A 21,720-nucleotide genomic window follows, 5' to 3' on the forward strand; every position below is an offset into this window, starting at 1 on the left:
GAAAAAGAAAAAATTTAAGCAATGCTAGAATGCCTAACAAAACAAAGTCTTAATCTTACTTGAGTTTTTATTCCATCCATTAGAATAAATTAATAAGGATATGGGATGCTCTAAAGTATTTATCACATCTAAAGGGACAAACCTTGTATAGATTCCATATTGCAACCCAATCAACAATATCTTTTTACAAAATAAAGCGAAAATACACTTTACAAGCTTTATCTATGTGATGCATTACTTACATTAAGAATACCAATATCCTCAATATACTCAAAAAAATGCTTGTAAAACCACACCACTTGCTCGTACAATTCTCACCACAAATACTTAATGCATTTTAATAAAAAAACTCTTAGAAAGGTAAATTTCAAATAAACATAAACTACCTATCTATGTTTTATATATAAAGTTTTTATATCTACTCCTTAACACTATCATATCAGCCTTCATCCATTATATTTTAGAGCATTACCACTCCTTATTCATTTTGGCCTTAAAGTGACATACAGCCCATACATATGTGTTGAAAATAGTATAGACTTCTTTACTTATAAATATATTATAGGCCACAATAAAATGTGTTGCCCCACAAATCATGGCATAGATGTAAAACGTAAGTTACAAGTTTGTAATATGCTACAAAAACACAAAAATAATGGTTGGAAATGGAAAAAAAACACTTATAATTCATATTGCATAGTGCATAAGGTGTTTTATTAGTATAAATTCGCGACAAATGCATACTTTACAACCTTCTTGGATTATATAAAGCTAAAGCCTCACAAATTTAATGCCTACTAAAATGGTAATTAATTGCTCAGGGAGTTAATAATTCCCTAATCTGTCCACACAATTCATGGGAATATGGTTAAAAACTTCCTTTATTAATATCCTATGGTACACCCCCCTCCAATTTATATCCACCACTTGTATATATTCGTATAGTGTTAGCCACGTAATTCCCAAATAATTTGCAAGATAAGCCATGGTTTTTGTTTCAAGAATCTTTAAGTGCATCCATACAAGAAATGCCTCTACAGTAGCAAATCCCCTCAATCTCAAAAAGTTATTGAAGCCCTACAAGAAGTTTTTTAATGAAGACTTTCCAATTTAAAAATTCATTTACTCATCCATTTTCATCTTCACTGAAGAAGTGTTGGAATTAAAGCCTAATAGCAACCCCACACTTTGTTTGCAATAGATATATTTGCAACATTTGCATTTAAGTCCAATTTCATGAATATAAGTTATAGGCAAAACTTACTCCTTGTGGATATCTCTAATCACCACCAAAAAACCAAATCAATTTCACTACCACAACAACCACACTATTAAAATTGAATGACATAACTCCAAAAATCCTTTCCTCCTCAACAACCCTAAGTCATATTTACAATGACGATGAATGGGATGTTGTGCTATATATATGACCCACATGTATGACCCATCATTTTATAGTCATGTACCACATATATGCCCATTTCATTGACATCTAAATTGGACCTCAACTATGCCACACATGGGTTTCCTGTGCAAGTACAATATAGGGGATTTACAAATAGCACACTATACAATCAAAGATGTATATTGTTTATGTTAATGTTTATTATTCAAGTTCATGAAGTTCACAAGTCAACTACAACTTAAACACCAAAGCATGCTCCACCCATTAAACCAAGCATGAAGATTGCATGTAATAGTTGAGCAGGCTGAGGTGGCAATTAACTGGCATGAGTCTGTGGCGGTTGACCAACCTGAGATCAAGGATGATGGATAATGTGGAGCTATATGTAAATGGAGTTATATGTAAAGTACTATAACAACATTTTGTTTTAAATTTCAAATATGTAGCACAAGATGGCCTGCGTTGCTAAACCGGACTCCTCAGCAGCCATGGCTTGGTCCAGTACCCACTTTGCCAGCCCCCAAAACTCCTCAACATCCTTCAGGTTCTCGGGTCCATGCTGCTGAGACATAGAGAAGAAACGCCATGGGAAACAGGGAGCCGATGAACCATAGCGTGACCATGGTGACCAAATTGTTCAAAGGAATGTACTGAACGTTGATCAAAAAGTTAACTTGTTGCATTGAGAATCATACACTTCTCTATGCAAAATGTGGAAGCCTGGACTCGTACTCAACGAAAGGAAAAAGATTGTTGGAAACCAAACTAGAAAGGAAACATCTACTGATCAAAACGAAAATACTGTCCAGCCGCACCATGACAAGCTTTCCTCCCCAGACTACCAGATTAGAACGGTTAAGATGTGCAGCCGGATGAAATGAAAATACCAGATAGGCACCAGAAATGGCTCTTCCAGGAGCTCTTGAATCTGATTTAAGTCCGGGCCGCCACCCTCTAGTTTCTGCAGCAGAAGATAGATCCTGTCGTCATCGTCCAGTGTAAGTAGCCTTACGGAGTTATCTTCTGGAAGCTCCAAATAGTCCCAGGTTAAATCCCAAAATCCTAATTTAAACGTCAATGGCTGAAAGCAAGACGTAGATGTTCTTGTAGTTCTTGGGGGACGGGTCACTGATGCCGCATTTCTTGGCCTCCACTTCCAGCAATTCTCTCGTCTTCAGTCTCTTGTAGAGTGCCCATTTCCGAGGAGGCAAGCTCTTTAGAAGTTGGCGATAGCTGTGCTCTTGCATGGCTTTGGCCTTCTTCCTCCGTTCCATTTCCCTCTCCCTGACTTCCCCGAGCTTCCGGAGGAGCAACACTTCCTCCTGTCCCAGACTTTGGTCAAAGCACTGATCAAACTGGAGCTGTTCCCTCTGGTACTCCACCAACGACTCTTGTGACTGAACCAGCCTGCTGGACGTGGGCGATGAACCTCCTCTGGAAGAAGAAGCTGAACGTCCACTGGAAGAAGAAGCCTTCCGGGACTCCTCCAACGATTCTACCTTCACAGGGCAGAGGTAAACATAGTACCAGATGCAGGGTCCAGTGTACCAGCGTTCCACTTGTGCTCGTTGCATGAACTGATACTCCGTTTTGGTGTGTCCCTCCAGGCTGACAGTCACCTGAAGCGCTAAGAAATGCATCACCCCTTTCTCGTCAACCCACGCGATAACCCCGTCAATGTACTTGAAAGAGTACCTGCCTGGTTTCAGGTACACAGGCTTGAAAGGCTCCCACTGGCTTGGATCTAACCGCACGGGTTCACCGTTTAGACTCTTCAGCTCCACTGGACGACGCACACGCTGCTTGAATTTCAACCCCACCGCCATGATAGCCTCTGCTACAAACCCCTCGCAGGCCCATCCGATCTGGGGCCAGATGATGTCCGGGTCATCGGGTTTACCCTTCACAATGGCCGGGAATGTCGGTGAACGGAAAACCAGGCCCTTCAAACGCTCCAAAGCTGCCTCTAAATGGACTGCATAGATGAAGTCGGTGCAGAAACTACCATCTCCGCTGACAAAACTCTTGGACACCGATGCAGGATCACGTAAAGATTCCTCCGGGCCCTTGTAATCCTTGATGTACTTCCGTATGGATTTGAATGGTTCTCCCTGCTTAAACTTCAGCAGCACCGCCTGCCACGCCTGCTCATCATCTAGGAAACCCTCTAGTTCCATCTTCCCAGGATCTTCGTACACTCGCGTTTCCATGGCACCCGTTCGGACATCCAGCACCCCAAAATTTTTAAGCCTGGGCCTTTTCCTTGAAAAGGAGGTACCGGTGATGTCTCGTACATACTCGTCACACGCACTGCTGAGGTAGAACAAGGACATGGGGTGCTTTCCAGCAAACAAGAGAACATCCTCCTCACGGTCCGGATGGTTCTTGAGCATCCCTCCAAGGACGATGGTGGTTCCTCTTATGAACGAAGAATACTCCTCCTGTAGCGCGGATAATTCAATAAAAAAGCACCCGGAAAAAACAAAAGGGAAATGAGGCTTACCTCGCCAAAGTTATCTTTCAGCTCGTACTCTTCCATCTGGCTTGCGCCCACTCTCACGTCATGAGCTTCAGGAGACAAGGTCTTGATTACAACGTCGCACCCTCTTTCCAAAGCTTCCAGCCACTTTTTCGCCTCAGCTCGCGTGCGTGTTGCTTGAGTTGTGCGTGAAGTACCATCCTTGTGTTGATCATCGTAGTTCTCCTCACCATCACTCACAAAGAAAATAAAATCCCCAGCCGCCTTTCTGCCCTCGAGAAAGTCAGACAACGACTCCACAGAGCTGACGCGTTCAATCTCTGCAAGCGCTTCCTCACTGTCACTGTATGCAAACAGAAGAGAGTCCTGAACTTGGCGCAGCACGTCCTCACAAGCGTCCAGGTACCAAAAGCTTATTGCTCGTTGAGAGCGTCCAACAAGCTCCACTGCAACCGCTCGCAAAATGCAACTCTTTCCTTTCCCCCTGGCACCAGTAATGAGCACGCCCCGAGTCGGGGATTGTGGGTCTTCTTCTATAACCAGCCTCATGATGTCCAAGTACGCCGAACGACCCACAAACTCAAATTCCCGTGGTGGCCTCTTGCCTACGGCGGAGGTACTCAAACCTGGAAAGGGCAACGTCTGCAACCGGCCTGGAGTCTGAAGCCTGGCGAAATCCACATCGCGGAGCCGCGCCTTCACACGCTCCGCCTCCGCCTTCTTTCTTGCAAGCATGGCAGCTGCCAAGAACCCTAACCTGAATTCCAAATAAGTCTAACGGTTTAGGGTTTATGAAATCATGCAGACAGACACGAGCGCGGTAAGAGAGGTGAGTCAATCTGCCCTGCTTTCAGGGTTTTCTTTGGGCTGCCCAAATCGGTGATCAGCCGTGAATCTCCGATTCTCCGGAGGGCGAGCCCCATTGTTTGACAAGAAGCCCGAGAACAGAGCCGGGCTCGAGAGCGGACGATCTGTTCTCAGGTCGGGCTCTGTTCTTATTTGATAGAGATCTAACCAGCATGTAACGCAGGTCTGGATAATCATCGAGTCCCTTTAATAAGCTCTAGTGTTTCCAGCATTGGAGACCTAACAATGAACCCACACATCCTATAGCATAGCCTGTAATGTTGAAATCCAGCATATAGTCTAGATCTCCCTTTGCGGCCAGGAGTGTAATACAATCTATCTCACAAACCTGTAGCAATGGACAGTTCTTCCACCCTTGTTGAAGTGCCGAGTGTAGTAACTGGTTAACATCTGCAGGCCTAGAGGTCCATCGTGATGGAGCTCCAGAGAGTGTAAAGCCTCCCTACTGACGAGGAACATGGGATCTATAGCAAACCAGAATTTCAATCCAAGCCTTAAGCTGGGAAGCTGTTTGGATAACCTTGCCTGCTCGAATCCATCGTTAAATCTGCTCAGGATGAGAAGAAGCAAGTCGTCAGGGAGATCGGCATTGCTTCAGCTTCTTCACAGTCTTCTGCTTCTTCAGCTTCTTCACCACCTTACTTTACGGAAATAGTTTATTCCGGGAATCTTCTTGAAGAGTATATACAGGAATCTTCCTAAGAGTATCTTCATTAGAACATACCAGCTCCAATCTAAGATTGCCAAAAGTTCGGTGATCAAAGACACTCTTGGAGTTTGTTATGCTCTCCTTTTAATTTGTTAACTTGATTATGGCTTCTGCAAATATAAAAATTCCAAAATAACTTAGGCACAAAGAAAAGCTTGAATAAATTTCTTCCATTTTTCGAATAATAGTTTTTTTTGGTTATATCAAAAATTTTGATATATAAAAATATAATATTAATATCAAAGTAAAATACCATATTGATAGCCATGATGTATGCATGTGGAGTGACACCCCTCATCCTGCCACCACAGACGTTCTACTAGATACTTAATTTTTAATTTTAATAATTATTTTTATTAATTTATTTATGCATATAATTAAAATATCATTTAAATTGAATATTTTTACTAAGAAAATCCTAGTCTATCAGCAATCAACCAACTTAACAAGTCCATATTAACAAGCCTTTGTCTATTTGTTAATCTCAACATTATAATTTCTTGGTCATGAGGGAGAATTGTAATTATGCATATCACCTATTCAACTTATTACCTCTTTCTTTAAAATATTTCATTAGCAAATCTTTCATCACCCAAATCAAACTTGTTAACAAACCAACTACATTATTAGGTCACGAAACATTAATGTTAAATTAATTGCATTTAATAATTAAAAAGGTATAGTTCAGTAGCATTCAATCCTTATTGCATCTTTATTTTTACCTTGTGAAAATTGTCTTTATAGAAGATAATGTATTTCTCAAATATAACAGTAGCTTTGCTCAGTATGATCCTATTTGACTTCTTATATTATTTTATTGCCAACCATGAAGCCATTGAGCTTGAATTGATCATAGACAAGCACTAAATTTTTTTTCTAATACATATTTTTTTTAAATGGTTTAATAAGTGGCTTTAAATTTTAAATAAAACTATTTTTCTATGCACTTTATCATAATACAAAGGGTTTTCTTAGTTAAATTGAGTAACAAACATTCCTGGTGGCCTACAACTAATATATCAATACACTACCTTTCTTCTAAATATATTTTATCAGTATTCCAAAAAACATTCTCATGTACTTCCATTGTGCTCATGTCTTGCCAAATTTCAATTAATATCAAATCTGTTAGACAACCAGCCTTGAAGGTTCTCTCCTAAGTCATAGGTCATACAACAATTTTTATTAATTTTATTACATTTAATTACTAAGTAGGTATAGCTTAGTGGTAGAGCAATTGGTTGTAGTCAGATGTAGTCGATGGGTCATTAGTTTAATTCCAGTTGCCTCCTCATTTTTCTAAAATTCAACCTTTGGTCAAATCAAACATGTGAGCAGTTGACCAAGGAAGACCATAAAAAACAATGGGATTCTATAATCAAACATATCATCTTGTTACCAATAATAGAGTTTTTAAACTTAACCACCTTAGACTTATATGTTACAAACACTAGTAGTGCTATTTGTTGTTTGTGTGTTGATACTGTTTGGTTCTTTTTTAAAAAGCCTACCCTTCAAGTAGAGTGGACTAACTCCAACTCAGAGCTTGATTGTTTAAAAATCTTGATGAGCAAAAGAATTCAAATTGAGTTTTCATATGTTGTTGAGGTTTAGGCTTGAGGATTTTTGTTGTTATTGTTGTTAGTATTTGAGTTTGTGCCTAAGAAACAATGGAGTAATTATTGGGAAAATCAATAATTGACACAATAGTCAATTGATATCAACTTCAATTGTTTTACTTGCTATTTGTATGTGTGACAATGAGAAGTATAATAGTTGAGATTATCCCTAAAAATTTGAACCAATTAATTCATAAATACCTCATGATATATAAACTATAGTCACTTCTTTAACACACCCTTATTATTTGTGTCCTTAATTTGTCCATACATGCACCACTTGATTTGTAAATATGATATTTTGACAAAAAATAAACTTAATATAAGTGCAGCATTGACATTCTCTTTGAAAATATTTAGGTGCAAAATCTGCTCTCTTCACATGGCAAAGGAAATTTGCAATTATCTTGGTCAACTTGGAGATTTCACCTATGCATGGAAGCTCTAGATTTGTGCATGTACTACAAGTGTAATCATAATTCACCTCATGAACAAACCCACTCAAGTGTGAAACAACAATACAAAGCATATTCAGTTGTATACAGAGTAAGTAATAGTAACTATTGAACTCTCAAATCCTCTTAATGTAGAATGGCCTCCGTTTTTTATGAATAGTGACTGGGAATAACTTACACTTAAATTTCAAATATTATTCAGCCTATATTCAAACTTAATATTAGTTCAAAGAAATATATTAGAAAGTAAAAAATCACACTAACTATCTCACAACTATGATTATATCATGAATTTATATTGCATGCCTCATTTCATAATAACTAGCACTCTACACAATCCACTCATATGAAGTGTTCAAGCTAATAATTAAAGCGTTGTACAACAAATCTCAAGTTCTAGAACCACCTAACCAAAGTCAATAAACACTAATCACCTTATCAAAAAATATTCAAATAGTCATGACTAAATATGCTTGTCTCTAAAATTGACTTTTATATATTAAATAAAATTTTCAATCATGTAATCTCTTTACTTATTATTCTCATTAAGTTATATGCATGACTTACTTTTGTCCCAAAGTCAACTATGCATATTCATCTCCTAGATGCAGATTAGTACAAAATTACATAACATGAAATTTACATTCTACATTGACTTTTTAGTCTGGATATGCTCACAACTTAGCAACAAAAGAATAGAGTACTTGCCTATAAAAATTCCAAAAGTGAGGAATGTGAAATTTTAGAGCTTTATGCTTCACCATATCATTGTTATTGGAAATATTTGAGTTCTATATGCCCAAAACTATTAAATGAGAGACTCTTTTTTCACTTCAACTAAATTAAAAATATATAAAAATTATATGAGCACTAGTGTTTCAAATAACCCACCTATTGAAAACTATCATCTTAAGCCACAACTTATATCCTCTAGCCACCAAGTAATTATTTTAACCCCATAGCATGATATCCATCTCTTGCTATTGGTAGTTAAATGATTTTAGTTGCCCTAGAAGCTATTTTATCCCCATTTATCCCCCAAAGTTCCAAGGATCCATGATGATAGTATATCCAAATCTCATCCCATGATCATTAACCTACTAAGCCAAGGGGAATTAACACTTCCATTTCTGCATTGAATCTACCTCCAGTTATTCCATGTGAGGCAACTAATCATCCACCCGTACCCCAGTCTCACGGTTTCCGCATTAAATCTACTAATCTTTCCATTGCGTAGATCCACGATGATAGTATATCCAAATCTCATCCCATGAACCTACTAAGCTAAGGGGAATTAGCACTTCCATTTCCGCACTGAATCTACCTCCAGCTATTCTATGTAAGGCAACTAGTCATCCACCCGTACCCTAATCCCACGGTTTCCACATTAAATCTACCACATTAAATCTACTAATCCCACGGTGGAAACTGAATCTACCTCCAGCTATTCTATGTGAGGCAACTAGTCATCCACCCGTACCCTAATCCCACAGTTTCCACATTAAATCTACCACATTAAATCTACTAATCCCACGGTTTCCACATTAAATCTACCAATCCTTCTATTGTGTAGATTAGCGATTCTATGTGAGGCAACTTTCATTGTGAATTAGCACGTCCATTTCCGCACTAAATCTACCTCCAACTATTCCATGTGAGGTAACTAGTCATTCACTCGTACCCCAGTCCCATGGTTTCTGCATTAAATCTAATTGTGAACTAGCACTTCCATTTTCGCACTGAATCTACCTTCAGCTATTCCATGTGAGGCAACTAGTCATCCACCCATATACCAATCCTTCCATTAAATCTACTAATCCCACGATTTCCACATTAAATCTACCACATTAAATCTACTAATCCCACGGTGGAAACTGAATCTACCTCTAGTTATTCTATGTGAGGCAACTAGTCATCTACCCATACCCTAATCCCACGGTTTCCACATTAAATCTACCACATTAAATCTACTAATCCCACGGTTTCCACATTAAATCTACCAACCCTTCTATTGTGTAGATTAGCGATTCTATGTGAGGCAACTTCCATTGTGAACTAGCACGTCCATTTCCGCACTAAATCTACCTCTAACTATTCCATGTGAGGTAACTAGTCATCCACCCGTACCCCAGTCCCATGGTTTCCGCATTAAATCTAATTGTGAACTAGCACTTCCATTTTCGCACTGAATCTACCTTCAGCTATTCCATGTGAGGCAACTAGTCATCCACCCATATACCAATCCTTCCATTAAATCTACTAATCTCACGGTTTCCACATTAAATCTACCAATCTTTCTATTGTGTAGATTAGCGATTCTATGTGAGGCAACTTCTATTGTGAACTAGCACTTCCATTTCCGCATTAAATCTACCTTTAGCTATTCCATGTGAGGCAACTAGTCATCCACCCGGAAACCATGGGATAAATCTACCTCTAGCTATTCCATGTGAGGCAACTAGTCATCCACCCGTACCCCAGTCCCATGGTTTCCGCATTAAATCTAATTGTGAACTAGCACTTCCATTTTCACACTGAATCTACCTCCAGCTATTCCATGTGAGGCAATTAGTCATCCACCCATATACCAATCCTTCCATTATGTAGATTAGCGATTCCATGTGAGGCAACTTCCATTGTGAACTAGCACTTCCATTTCCACACTGAATCTACCTCTAGCTATTCCATATGAGGCAACTAGTCATCCACCCGTACCCCAGTCCCATGGTTTCCACATTAAATCTACCAATCCTTCCATTGGCAACTTCCATTGTGTAGATTAGCGATTCCATATGAGGCAACTAATTATCCACCTATACCATAGTCCCATGGTGGATACTTTCGTCCATAAATACTTCACACAAGAGGAAGGACATACGCATGAATGCTTAATATGTACGATTTTAAATTTAGGGGTAGGAATACACCTTACTCAAGGGTATATTATATTTTTAAGTAGCCATTAATCAATAGGAATTGAACCTATACCATTTATTCTGATACTAATTATAGCCCATCTTATCTCTTTCCCCTTAAACCAATTGGAAAAGGAGCAATTACTTGATGAGAGAGCCCTTAGTGGCTATTTTATCCTTATTTATCTCTCAAAGTTCCAAGGATCCACAGTGACAATATATTCAAATCTCATCCCATGATCACATGCGCTACAGAGGCTTTTGAAACCATTATAAATGATAAAATGTTTGTTGCAAATGCCTTTAGTGCTTAAGTAGCATCCTCTAAAACTAACAGTTGCCTATTTTCTTTAATATCTACTTACTTCAAGAATATCTTTAATACCTCCTCTTTGTCATTCTATCAAATGGCCAAAAATTTGTCTATATAAGTTACATAATTAAAAGCTCATCTATAACATCTTGTGCCTCCCCACCACAATATTAATATTAGCATCACCATTGTCATGCCTCCCCTTTATTATCTTTACACATGAATATAATGACATTGCAATTTTGCACAATTGTATAGCTTAAACCCTATAACCTTGAAATCCTTTGAACTTTCAATAACACACTTCATCACATATGCTATAAAGTTTAGATATCTAAACTAACAGCCAAGATTAATTTACAGGATTTTCTAAGTTTGCAAAAAGTTGAGTTTGAAGTTTCACCACTTTATGTGGCCCGAAAAAAATATGTAGTAGGTTCTAAAGAGAAGAAGTGTTATTCTCAAAAGTCTATGAAACTTAACACTATTTAGAGCTTCCAATAAATAATTGGAACCATAAGGCTAACAACAAGATCTATCTTCTATTACAAAAACTAGAGGGTGGCCACATAAGTGACTATTACCTCATATTCAAAATGAAGAAGAGCCCTTAGAATTTTGAGCTATTTCTGGTGTTGATATGGTATTTTTAGTTCATCAGGTTACCTCACTACATATATAAATCATTTGCAAGATAAGCTGTGGTTTTTGTTTCAAGAATCTTCAAGTGCATCCATATATGAAATGCCACTGCACTAGCAAATCCCCTCAACCTCACAAAATTATTGAAGCCCTATAAGAAATACCATAGTGAAGACCCTCCAATTCAGAAATTCATTTACTCATCATCGAAATGTAAAGATCTCCATCTTCATCTTCACTCTTGCTAACTGAAAAAGTGTTGGATTTGAATCCTAATAGCAATCCTGTAATTTATACACGTGTTTACAACATTTACATTTGAGTCCAATTTCACAAATTTGAGCTATAAGCAAGACTTACTCATTATGGATGTCTCTAGGCACCGCCAAAAAACTAAACCAATTTCACTGCCACAACAACCACACTAGTGAAATTGAAAACCTTTTCCTCCTCAAGAACCCTAAGTTACACTTACACAATGATAATGACAATGAATGGGATATCATATTCATGCTACATATATGACCCATCATTTTATAGTCTATATGTCCATCTCATTGGCATCTAGATTAGAGAATGCCACCTAGACTATGCCACACGTGGGTTTTCTGAGCAAGTGCAATATAGGGAATTTACAAATAGCACACCATATAATCAAAGATGTATAGTGCTTATGTTAATGTTTCTTATTCAAGTTCATGAAGTTCACAAGTCAACTACAACTTAAACACCAAAACATGCTATTAAACCAGGCATAAGATTGCATGTAGTAGTTGAGCAAGCTGAGGTTGTGGCAATTAACTGGCATGAGTCTGTGGTGGGCATGAGTATGTGGCGGTTGACCAACCTGAGACCAAGGAATGTGCAGCTATATGTAAATGGAGTTATATGAAAAGTACTATAACAACGTTTTGTTTTAGATTTCAAACATGTAGCACAAGATGGCCTGCGTTGCTAAACCGGACTCTTCAGCAGCCATGGCTTGGTGTACCCACTTTGCCAGCCCCCAAAACTCCTCAACAGCCTTCAGGTTCTATGCTGCTGTAGAGAAGAAACGCCACAACCGATCGCATTTCTCGGCTGGGAAACAGGGAGCCGATGAACCATACCGAGACCATGGTGACCAAATTGTTCAAAGGAATGTAGTTAACGTTGATCACTTGTTGCATTGAGAATCACCGTCAATGGCCAATGCATCATTGGAGTATGTTCTATGACCAATACAGAACTAAAATTTCAATTATAATCCTTTACACTTCTCTATGCAAAATGGACTCGCACTCAACGATTGCTGGAAAAAGGAAAACGATTGTTGGAAACCAAACTAGAAAGGAAAAGCACACAAACATCTAACGATCAAAACAAAAATACTGTCCGGCCGCACCATGACAAGCTTTCCTCCCCAGACTACCAGAGTAGAACGGTTAAGATGTGCAGCCGGATGAACTGAAAATACCAGATAGGCACCAGAAATGGCTCTTCCACCTCCGTTCTGAATCTGATTTAAGTCCGGGCCACCACCCTCTAGTTTCTGCAGCAGAAGATAGATCCTGTCGTCATCGTCCAGACAGGAGACTGGACGATGATGGACATCTTCTGGAAGCTCCAAATAGTCCCAGGTTAAATCCCAAAATCCTGAGAAACTAATTTAAACGTCCATGGCTGAAAGCAAGACGTAGATGTTCTTGTAGTTCTTGGGGGACGGGTCACTGATGCCGCATTTCTTGGCCTCCACTTCCAGCAATTCTCTCGTCTTCAGTCTCTTGTAGAGTGCCCATTTCCGAGGAGGCAAGCTCTTTAGAAGTTGGCGATAGCTGTGCTCTTGCATGGCTTTGGCCTTCTTCCTCCGTTCCATTTCCCTCTCCCTGACTTCCCCGAGCTTCCGGAGGAGCAACACTTCCTCCTGTCCCAGATTCTGGTCAAAGCACTGATCAAACTGGAGCTGTTCCCTCTGGTACTCCACCAACGACTCTTGTGACTGAACCAGCCTGCTGGACGTGGGCGATGAACCTCCTCTGGAAGAAGAAGCTGAACGTCCACTGGAAGAAGAAGCCTTCCGGGACTCCTCCAACGATTCTACCTTCACAGGGCAGAGGTAAACATAGTACCAGATGCAGGGTCCAGTGTACCAGCGTTCCACTTGTGCTCGTTGCATGAACTGATACTCCGTTTTGGTGTGTCCCTCCAGGCTGAAGCGCTAAGAAATGCATCACCCCTTTCTCGTCAACCCACGCGATAACCCCGTCAATGTACTTGAAAGAGTACCTGCCTGGTTTCAGGTACACAGGCTTGAAAGGCTCCCACTGGCTTGGATCTAACCGCACGGGTTCACCGTTTAGACACTTCAGCTCCACTGGACGACGCACACGCTGCTTGAATTTCAACCCCACCGCCATGATAGCCTCTGCTACAAACCCCTCGCAGGCCCATCCGATCTGGGGCCAGATGATGTCCGGGTCATCGAGTTTACCCTTCACAATGGCCTGGAATGTCGGTGAACGGAAAACCAGGCCCTTCAAACGCTCCAAAGCTGCCTCTAAATGGACTGCATAGATGAAGTCGGTGCAGAAACTACCATCTCCGCTGACAAAACTCTTGGACACCGATGCAGGATCACGTAAAGATTCCTCCGGGCCCTTGTAATCCTTGATGTACTTCCGTATGGATTTGAATGGTTCTCCCTGCTTAAACTTCAGCAGCACCGCCTGCCACGCCTGCTCATCATCTAGGAAACTTTCTGGTTGCTCTTCGTACACTCGCGTTTCCATGGCACCCGTTCGGACATCCAGCACCCCAAAATTTTTAAGCCTGGGCCTTTTCCTTGAAAAGGAGGTACCGGTGATGTCTCGTACATACTCGTCACACGCACTGCTGAGGTAGAACAAGGACATGGGGTGCTTTCCAGCAAACAAGAGAACATCCTCCTCACGGTCCGGATGGTTCTTGAGCATCCCTCCAAGGACGGTGGTGGTTCCTCTTATGAACGAAGAATACTCCTCCTGTAGCGCGGATAATTCAATAAAAAAGCACCCGGAAAAAAAAAAAGAAAAAAAATAAAAATTAAAGGGAATGAGGCTTACCTCGCCAAAGTTATCTTTCAGCTCGTACTCTTCCATCTGGCTTGCGCCTACTCGCACGTCATGAGCTTCAGGCGACAAGGTCTTGATTACAAAGTTGCACCCTCTTTCCAAAGCTTCCAGCCACTTCTTCGCCTCAGCTCGCCTGCGTGAAGTACCATCGTCGTGTTGATCACCGTAGTTCCCTTCACCATCACTCACAAAGAAAATAAAATCCCCAGCCGCCTTTCTGCCCTCGAGAAAGTCAGACAACGACTCCACAGAGCTGATGCGTCCAGTCTCTGCAAGCGCTTCCTCGCTGTCACTGTATGCAAACAGAAGAGAATCCTGAACTTGGCGCAGCGAGTCCTGACAAGCGTCCAAGTACCAAAAGCTTATTACTCTTTGAGAGCGTCCAACAAGCTCCACTGCAACCGCTCGCAAAATGCAACTCTTTCCTTTCCCCCTGGCACCAGTAATGAGCAGGCCCCGAGTCGGGGATTGTAGGTCTTCTTCTAGAACCAGCCTCACGATGTCCAAGTACGCCGAACGACCCACAAACTCAAATTCCCGTGGTGGCCTCTTGCCTACGGCGGTGGTACTCAAACCTGGAAAGGGCAACGCCTGCGAGCAGCCTGGATCCTGAAGCCCGACGAAATCCACATCGCGAAGCCGCGCCTTCACACGCTCCGCCTCCGCCTTCTTTCTTGCAAGCAGACGAGCGTGCGCCATGGCAGCCGGAATTTTAGAGCCTTCAGCTGAAAGGTTGTGCCGTAACTTTTGGAGCGTTAGTTAATTTAGATCTTCATCCGGACTCCATGGTTTGAGAAGAAAAAATCTGTTTTAGGTGTGTAAGAATATACCTAGAGTATCTAGGCATATTCTAAGATATTCTTGGTAAGAGAGAGGTTCTTCGTCAGAGAGGCCAAGCGGCTCTATCTCGTCATCGCCATCGTTCTCGGGTCTTTCTCTTGGATCTGGCCGCATCTCCAGCTTTCCAGGGATCAATCAGACAATCAATCACAGGAGATCGCATCGAGGGAAAGATGAAAAGAACGATTAAAGTTTGAGATGGAACAGGCAGAGTCGAGCTCGGCAAAATTGGCAACGTTTTAATAACAGCGTCATTCCAGCGTAATGGAGTGTACCAAGTTTAAAAGAATTTAAAAGGTGGAATATTCCTATAGGGCTTTGTGAATATTCATTCTGGGTTTAGGGTTCTTCGCATTTCATGGCAGGGGAGAAGGAGTGCGTAGCGCTGGCGCTCGGCAATGCTGCCGGTCTGGAGGAGGCGCCTGCCAGTGGCAATGATCCCACTGCCGCCGGTGATGATGAGGAGGAGGAGGTGAGGAATGATGGGGATCAGGAAGGGCGGAGCAAGGGATTGAGGAAGTGCGTCCAGAATTTGCCGTGGTCTATGGGCGGGGATGCTTTTAAAAGGCTCCTGGAAGAGCAAGTAAGCGTGTGACTGACTTTCTAGATAGCTGGGTAGAATGATGGATGAGCAGGCTTTTCGTTGTGTTTCCTAGGATATAAAATTCGCCTCGGCCAAGAAGAGAAAGGGAAAGACTGTTGGCTTCGTGGAATTCGATGCTGCCGAGCACGCTGAGCACGCCAAAGTGGTAAATCATTTTTTTTTTCTCTAACTTTGCACTGTAGATACTGATAGATAGCAATCTGTTTATGTTGTAGAAACTAGAAGCGATGACGGGTTCCAAAGGGAAGAAGCCAAAGGTGTCGGATGCTCTTCCACGAAGCTGGGAGGCTGACGAAACTGGGAATGGAGATGCGAAAGAAGAAAATGCCGAGCCGCCGAAAGATGTGAGTGAGGTTGTCACTCCTTTGGCTTCTCAGTCGTATGAGGAGCAACTACGAGAGAAGCGTGATGGCGTCGCAACAGTGCTTAGAAAGTTCGTAAGTATTTTTAAATTGCACTTGCTTCTTTTCTTTTCCTGAAGGTCGATAATACCGTCCAGGTTCGCCACACACGCAAGTGCTGCGTGCATGGTACTCCAGTTCCGGAATGGCTCACTCCGGGAAAAGAAAAAGGTAAATGTTGATAGAATAACTACTCGGATCTCTATTTCTGTTTTTTTCAACAGGGGGAATGGCTTGTGACTTTGAAGGCATTATTGCTTCTCCTGTGGTTGAAGGCTACCGTAACAAGTGTGAATTTAGCATCGGATCTTCTGCCGATGGGGAAAGTGTTGTTGGATTTCAAATGGGGATGTTCAGGTGAGATCATCGATTTGTCGTGGGTCATTTATTTGACTTACTTAAAGGCCTTGTTCAGGAAAGGCATTACCGCAATTGGAAATCCCAGGAACTGTCGTAACGTGTCGGACATTGCAAAGTTTTATGCTGGTGCACTGGAAAGTTTTATACGCACATCTGAGTTTCAAGTGTGGAACAAGGAAAATAACTCTGGCTTTTGGCGGATGTTGACGGTAAATCTTCCGTGCGTTTGTATCAGCAGCTCTAATTTTTCTCCCTATCAAATGTTTAGGTTCGAGAAGGTCGACATCCTAGAACTTGTGAAGAAAAGGTTCCAACGGTTGCCGAAGTTATGCTTGTAGTGCAGGTGCGTGTGATGTTTCTTTTTTTTTTTTCTTTTTTTTTTTTTGACGATTCTGACTAGTACTTATCCAGGTATCTCCATCAGGTATTGCAAATGACGCAAAGATGAAAGAATATGAGCGTATGGCCCGGGAACTTTCAAGCGCTGCTTTTAGTGCATCACCACCTGTTACACTCACTGCTTTACTTGTCCAGGTTGAAAGCGTCACTCTTTATTTTTCCTGCTCTCAGCTTGCATTTCTAGGAACATGTGGGAGTTTCGAACGCTGCTCCTGCCGATGCTCCTTTAATTTCCTTGGCGATTCCGGGCACAGAAGTCTCTGTACAACATATTCACGATTATATTGGCGATCTGCAATTTAGGATTTCTCCGACAGCATTCTTCCAGGTTGCCATATCTCCTTTTTCTACTTGCAACTTAAAATGTATTTAATACAGGTCAATAGCTTTGCGGCTGAGAAGCTGTATGCGCTCGCTGGGGAGTGGGCTGGTCTTGGCCCCAACACTTTGCTCTTTGATATATGCTGCGGGACGGGGACTATAGGACTGACGCTTGCACGCAAAGTTGGCATGGTACATAATAGATCTTAAAATCTCTAGACGTGCCGTCTAATAACATTCCCTGGACGCTAGGTGGTGGGAATAGAGATAAATGCAGACGCAGTCACAGATGCCTTGACAAATGCGAAGCTCAATGACATTTCAAACTGTAGATTCGTGTGTGCTAAGGTAACGCATTGTCATGTTCGACTGGTCTATTTATTTGTTCCTTGATTCAGGCCGAAGACGTAGTAAATAAGCTACTCAATGAATACGAGGTCCTTCCCGAAGAATCTTCGGAAGATAATGCTATGGACACTGATAAGAAACGCTTCTCCAATGTAGTGGTGATTGTGGATCCTCCACGGAGTGGTTTGCACCCAACAGTAAGTTTGAGTTCTTGCTCTCATTTTATTTGTTTAAACTCGATCTAAGTTTCTACCTGCGAACAGGTTACAAAGGCCCTTCGAGTACATTCACGGCTCAAGCGCCTTGTGTAAGCTCGATAGTATGCTTTTAGAGCGGTACGAAACTCACCACATTGTTTTTACAGGTATGTATCATGTAACCCCGACACGTTGATCGCAAACTCGATCGAGCTGTGTGCTCCCTCGAGCACGGCTGACAAGCAGAAAAACGGTCGAGGCATGAACATCAAAGGCATGAGCAGCATGGGCTATGCTAGGCAGCGAATGAAGAACATGCCAAACTCGGAGCCATTCAAGCCTGTGAAGGCCGTGGCCGTGGACCTGTTCCCTCACACCCATCACTGTGAGATGGTGATGCTCCTCCAGAGGTAAAAGATTGTGTTCTGCGTTTTTCCAGTCTCAAGTCTTTTTCCTTCAGGTAGCTTTGATTATTCCCTCAACTTCCATTTCACGATCGCATGGGTATAGCCCAACTTCAGAAAAGCAGCTCGAGTAGTGGACAGGGATCACTTGTCTGCCAAGCAGCATTCATTCGCGAAAATTTGCTGGAGGACGTGCCAAATATTCTTTTTGGCAAAGCAACCTGGGAAAAGAGAAGCTCCCACAAGCCGTAAGAATCTGAACTACCGTTAGAACAATGCGAAGATTCTTGTCCATGAGGAGGCAATCTTATCTAAGCTATAAAAACAGTGCTGAGATTTCTGTCCAAACGACTCTTCTTCTCTTGTTTTTTTCCTGTTTGGGTGTCGGTATAGTTGACAATTACACATTCCTGGTGCGTTGTTTGATCTGGTATCGAGGAGAAGTTTTTTTGACCCTTCAGGACAAGCATATGCTCTTTTCGTCCAAGGGTCAACAATTAAGGCTCCACCCAAGCGTAAGTGCTCGCGTGTTAAAACTCTGGAACGTTTTTTCTCTAGAAAATGAGAGAAAAAACGGCATCTTCGGTCTCCCATATTCGAAAAGCTGCTCGCCACCCATGGAATTATTGGATTCCACTGTCAAATCACTCGCAAAAAGCTTTAAGTAATTCCTGACCTGGCCACTCTCCATCCATCCTCGCCACCCGGCCACAATCTCATCACTCGCTTCACGATCAAGATCATCACCTACTTGAGCTATGGCGGGAGCTATGGAATTGGACATCTGGAAATCCCGCCTTCACTCCTCCGCAAGAACAGGCCTGGCTTGTCTCATCGCGGCTGTGCTCCTCGAATACGCTCATGGCTACGTCAAGTGGACCTCCTTCCCGGCATTCTCTTTCGTTCTCTCGTTTGTCCTCCTCAGCGAATGCCCGTCGCTGGAAATGGTGATCCGAGACTCGTGGTCGGTGATCCTGGGTGCCATCCAAGGCCTCGTTCTGGGAATGTTCGTGATCAATCTCTTGGGCCCAACCGTGTCGATCTGGACGAGCCTCTTGTGTATCTTTTGGAGCAGCATGGTGGTGGCGTATCCATCTTTCTCCAGTCTTCTCACCAAGAGGATTGCGCTCACCGCCGTCACACACCTCCATGTAGTCGCGTACGCGAGGCAGGAAAGCATGGACAGGATATTCTACCCCCTGAAGCTGGGGGCGACGATGATGCTCAGTGTCTCGTGCTGTCTTGTCGCTCTCACTTTTCCCGTGCCAAAGCTTGCGTCCACCAAGGTGGGAGAATCCACTGAAAAGTTGTATTGATAGTTTACTATGATCATGCCATTTCCAGGTGAAGCAGCAGATCGTCCAATCCACCCGAGTGATCTCTCGAGCTTTTGATGCTCTACTTGCAAGTTTCTGTACCATGGAAAGATGTGGATGCCATTCTTTGAGATTCCAGTCGAAGTCTCTTGTTGAGGCTGGATCCAAACTTGTGTCGGATATACCACGCCTGGTACGTATTACATATTTTATATTCAGCTTGAAACTTTTTCCTTGGTTTCCAGGAATGCGCGCTTTTCTTCAAAGCCAAAGCTTTTGGAATCTCTGGAAAGAGGCTTGATAAGCTCATGCTGCACTTGAAAGCAATGGAGATGGCCAAGGTTATCTCCATTGATCATGCAACCATAGTCTTGCTGGAGGATCCATTCACTCGGATAAGAGAATGGAGCAAATTGGTCTTAATGGCACCAGGGGGAACTGGAAACGATAAGCTCCTGGAGGATGGGACAGACATCATCGGCAGCTTGAATGAAGCTCTAGAGATTGCAGTTGGGTCTTTCGATACCAAAGATCCTTCGCAGCTCGAGGCTCATTTCTCGTGCCTTTTCTTCGTCCAAAATATGAGACTCTTCCTCGGCGCGCTAAAAGGTGGCACCTCAAAACCAGCACGGTCAATGCAAGATTTAAAGAGGGTCAACGGTAGTCAATGCCAGCCTTGCAAAGGAGAGATCGATCATATCACGAATGATAGCAACGATAAACGCACGATCTCAAGATGGCTCCTTGATCTCTACGACCGGGAGCAATTCATTCTCGCGCTCAAGATCTCACTCGCAATGGTCCTGGGAGCGTTTGCCGGATTCATGTACGATCGAAGCCACACCATCTGGACAACGCTGATAATCGGGATGGGATTTAACGCTCGCCGGGATGCCTCCCTGCGAATCTCAGACATACGCTTGCACGGAGTGGTGCTGGGAACGCTCTACGGTTACCTGGTCTCCTTCTACACGCTCAGATATCCAGCCATGATCTCCATCGTCGCCCTGGCAGCATGGATCGTCTTCACGAGCTTCATGAAACACAGTCGGCTCTACGGGCCGCTGGGGAACGTCTCCGCCTTGATTGGCGCAATCTTTCTCGTGGGTCATCGCAAGAGAGTTCCTCTCGACCGGCTCGCCATGCTTCGGATGGCCGAGACTTTCCTGGGCATCGCAGCCTTCGTCGCCGTTGACTATCTAATCCTTCCAAGGCGAAACTCATCGGCTATGGCGAGAGCCAAAGCTACCGCGAGCGCGGACAAAATCAAGCGGTGCACGAGAGCAGCGGTCAGCGCGTGCGCTGACTGCGAGGACGGGTCAACGATGGAGGGAGCTGAACGGGATGCGGGTCTGGCGGTGGCGGAATTGGAAGCGCTTGTGGAGGAGATGAAGATGGAGCCCTGTGGAATGCATGATCTGCTAGAGGAGCGAGCGTTTACCAAGATCGTGAGATCTCAAAAGAGGATCCTCGGCTTGCTACAAACGCTTGTGATTTTCGCCCTGGAGCTTCGGAGAATCTCGGGATGCGAGCACCTCCAGCTGTCCACGCTAGATTTGCTGACGCTCAAAGAGGGTGGCGGCGACGTGGAAGACCAGTCTAAAGATGGCATTGACTTAGTTGACTCGTGTAGAACAAAGTTTCTGCTGGGCAGAAGGACAGGGAGCTGGGAAGAAATCCTTGTCTCTGGGGCACTGGCATTCAATGTCCAGGAACTTCTGCTAGAGGTTTCAAAGATGGAGAGAAACATTCTCAAGTTGGTGAAGACAGGAAATGTTAAATTTATTTAAAGTTCTTTTTGGATAGTACTTGCTGAGATAAATAAATGAGCAATTTTAAAAGTGTGATGCTGGATTGATAAGTTAGTCTAAAACAACTGTTGGTGTAATACTTTACATTTTAAGATTGATAATGCTTTACAACTTGCCCAATGAGAGTAATTGCGCCACATTGAAACTAGACTATAGTTCAGAATCTACCGCACTTAGTGACGTCACTAGTTCTGGATGTAATAATAACAGAAAGTTAGAAATGAAA

At 42.6% G+C, this 21,720-nt stretch overlaps 2 protein-coding genes across 2 annotated transcripts; one reads left to right on the top strand and one right to left on the bottom strand.

Annotated features, from left to right (window-relative positions):
• Positions 1–2,139: 2,139 nt before the first annotated feature.
• On the bottom strand, positions 2,140–4,632 carry LOC9633370. Its single transcript, XM_024672862.1, has 2 exons — positions 3,909–4,632; positions 2,140–3,846 (listed from the first exon to the last, which is right to left on the bottom strand). Exons 1-2 carry the CDS (start codon positions 4,617–4,619, stop codon positions 2,473–2,475), a joined length of 2,085 nt encoding a protein of 694 aa, XP_024528630.1. The 5' UTR covers positions 4,620–4,632; the 3' UTR covers positions 2,140–2,472.
• Positions 4,633–15,190: 10,558 nt separating this feature from the next.
• On the top strand, positions 15,191–18,711 carry LOC9631124 (zinc finger CCCH domain-containing protein 24). Its single transcript, XM_024672400.1, has 16 exons — positions 15,191–15,247; positions 15,677–15,916; positions 15,990–16,082; positions 16,153–16,374; positions 16,437–16,509; positions 16,563–16,695; positions 16,754–16,907; positions 16,967–17,041; positions 17,110–17,232; positions 17,282–17,425; positions 17,476–17,610; positions 17,671–17,766; positions 17,817–17,963; positions 18,030–18,073; positions 18,131–18,373; positions 18,424–18,711. The coding sequence occupies exons 1-16, from the start codon at positions 15,191–15,193 to the stop codon at positions 18,425–18,427; spliced, it is 1,983 nt and encodes a 660-aa protein (XP_024528168.1). The 3' UTR covers positions 18,428–18,711.
• The last annotated feature ends 3,009 nt before the right edge of the window (positions 18,712–21,720 follow it).

This window comes from Selaginella moellendorffii, unplaced genomic scaffold (assembly GCF_000143415.4).
Source record: "Selaginella moellendorffii unplaced genomic scaffold, v1.0 SELMOscaffold_9, whole genome shotgun sequence".
In the NCBI taxonomy this organism is placed as follows: Eukaryota; Viridiplantae; Streptophyta; class Lycopodiopsida; order Selaginellales; family Selaginellaceae; genus Selaginella; species Selaginella moellendorffii.

Bases quoted from the DNA above. Each gene is read 5' to 3' on its own strand.
- LOC9633370 (XM_024672862.1), bottom strand. From the start codon at position 4,619: ATGCTTGCAAGAAAGAAGGCGGAGGCGGAGCGTGTGAAGGCGCGGCTC. The intron at 3,847-3,908 runs GTAAGCCTCATT...TCCGCGCTACAG, and splicing joins TGAAAGATAACTTTGGCGAG to GAGGAGTATTCTTCGTTCAT.
- LOC9631124 (XM_024672400.1), top strand. From the start codon at position 15,191: ATGGCAGCCGGAATTTTAGAGCCTTCAGCTGAAAGGTTGTGCCGTAAC. The intron at 17,042-17,109 runs GTGCGTGTGATG...GTACTTATCCAG, and splicing joins AAGTTATGCTTGTAGTGCAG to GTATCTCCATCAGGTATTGC. The intron at 18,074-18,130 runs GTAAGCTCGATA...TTGTTTTTACAG, and splicing joins TCACGGCTCAAGCGCCTTGT to GTATGTATCATGTAACCCCG.